General features: G+C 50.4%; 1 protein-coding gene across 1 annotated transcript in view; it reads left to right on the top strand.

Annotated features, from left to right (window-relative positions):
* Positions 1–37: 37 nt before the first annotated feature.
* Positions 38–1,271, top strand: part of eif2b5 (eukaryotic translation initiation factor 2B, subunit 5 epsilon) — a 5,885-nt gene continuing 4,651 nt past the window's right edge. Inside the window, exons 1-4 of the mRNA XM_035670971.1 lie at positions 38–237; positions 469–593; positions 675–860; positions 962–1,139. Of these exons, the coding sequence (XP_035526864.1) occupies positions 79–237; positions 469–593; positions 675–860; positions 962–1,139 (648 nt within the window). The 5' untranslated portion in view covers positions 38–78. The remainder of the gene's footprint in view (positions 238–468; positions 594–674; positions 861–961; positions 1,140–1,271) is intronic.

Genomic DNA, 1,271 nt, shown 5'->3' with positions numbered 1-1,271 from the left:
CGCGACTAGAGGATTGTCCCACCGCAGCCTCCGTAGAAGTTTCTGACGACAGAGTTGGTTAGCACTTGTCAGTCAAACATGGCTGCTAAAGGGGGGAAACAGAGTCGTTCGGGCTGTGGCCTTTCGGGTAGAAAAGGTGGCGGTGAGCAGGAGGAAGAGGAGCAGCCGCTGCAGGCTGTGTTAGTCGCTGACAGCTTCAACCGGAGGTTTTTCCCGGTGACCAAAGACCAGCCGAGGGTAGGCAGCGACGCTTAGCTACCCGGACCGCTAATGGAAGCTAGCTAATGTCCATGCTGTAAACAGTGACAGGGCTGTCCTCACACTGATAAACCCGTTCAAACAGAGCGAAACATGTAACTGTGTAAGAGCCTCTCGACGGGGCTGCTGTGTTGGTTTGATAATGTTTGAGGAGTTCCACCATTAGTGTGTACATTAACATCACATCTGTCACATTTGTACTGATGCCAGGCTCTGCTGCCGCTGGGTAACGTTGCCATGATCGACTACACCCTGGAGTTCCTCACTTCCGCCGGGGTGCAGGAAACATTCGTCTTCTGCTGCTGGATGGCCAGTAAGATCAAGGAGCACCTACTGTAAGTGTCACTAATGCTGTGTGATTATCATCCACATCTGTGTACGCTTGGAAGATTGTGACCTGGCACTGTGTCTGACAGGAAGTCCAAGTGGTGTCGACCCACCTCCCCAAACACAGTCCACATCATCACGTCAGAACTGTACCGCTCCTTAGGGGACGTCCTCAGGGATGTTGATGCAAAGTCCCTTGTGCGCTCTGACTTTGTGTTGGTTTACGGAGATGTGATATCGAATATTGACACCAGTCAGGCACTGCAAGAGCACAGGTAGGAGACCGTCTTGGTCTTTTCATACAGTCGGAGAAATAACCATATAGGGGATGCAGGACTGCGTCGTCCTGATGCTGTGTGGTATTTTGCGTGTGCAGGCATCGTCGAAAGGTGGACAAGAACATCTCAGTGATGACGATGATCTTCAAGGAATCATCGCCAGGTCACAGGTCCCGCTGTGAGGAAGATGATGTCATTGTTGCTATGGACAGCAAGAGCCAGCGGATTTTACATTACCAGAAGACACAAGGGCTAAAGAGGCTACAGTTCCCCATGGTAAGAGTTTGATTCTTCACAAAATGTCTCCTCCTTCACTGTAAAGTCCTTTCTCAGTGGATGAGTGCACTGGAGACTTCAAGTTTCTACATCACACTGTACAAGTTGATACTGGACCAGGACTGACTATTT

Source organism: Morone saxatilis, unplaced genomic scaffold (genome assembly GCF_004916995.1).
Source record: "Morone saxatilis isolate NCDOM2014 unplaced genomic scaffold, NCSU_SB_2.0 Contig23, whole genome shotgun sequence".
Classification (NCBI taxonomy): Eukaryota; Metazoa; Chordata; class Actinopteri; family Moronidae; genus Morone; species Morone saxatilis.
The sequence above is the reverse complement of the archived record's forward strand: the minus strand, read 5'-3'. Positions and strand labels throughout refer to the sequence as shown.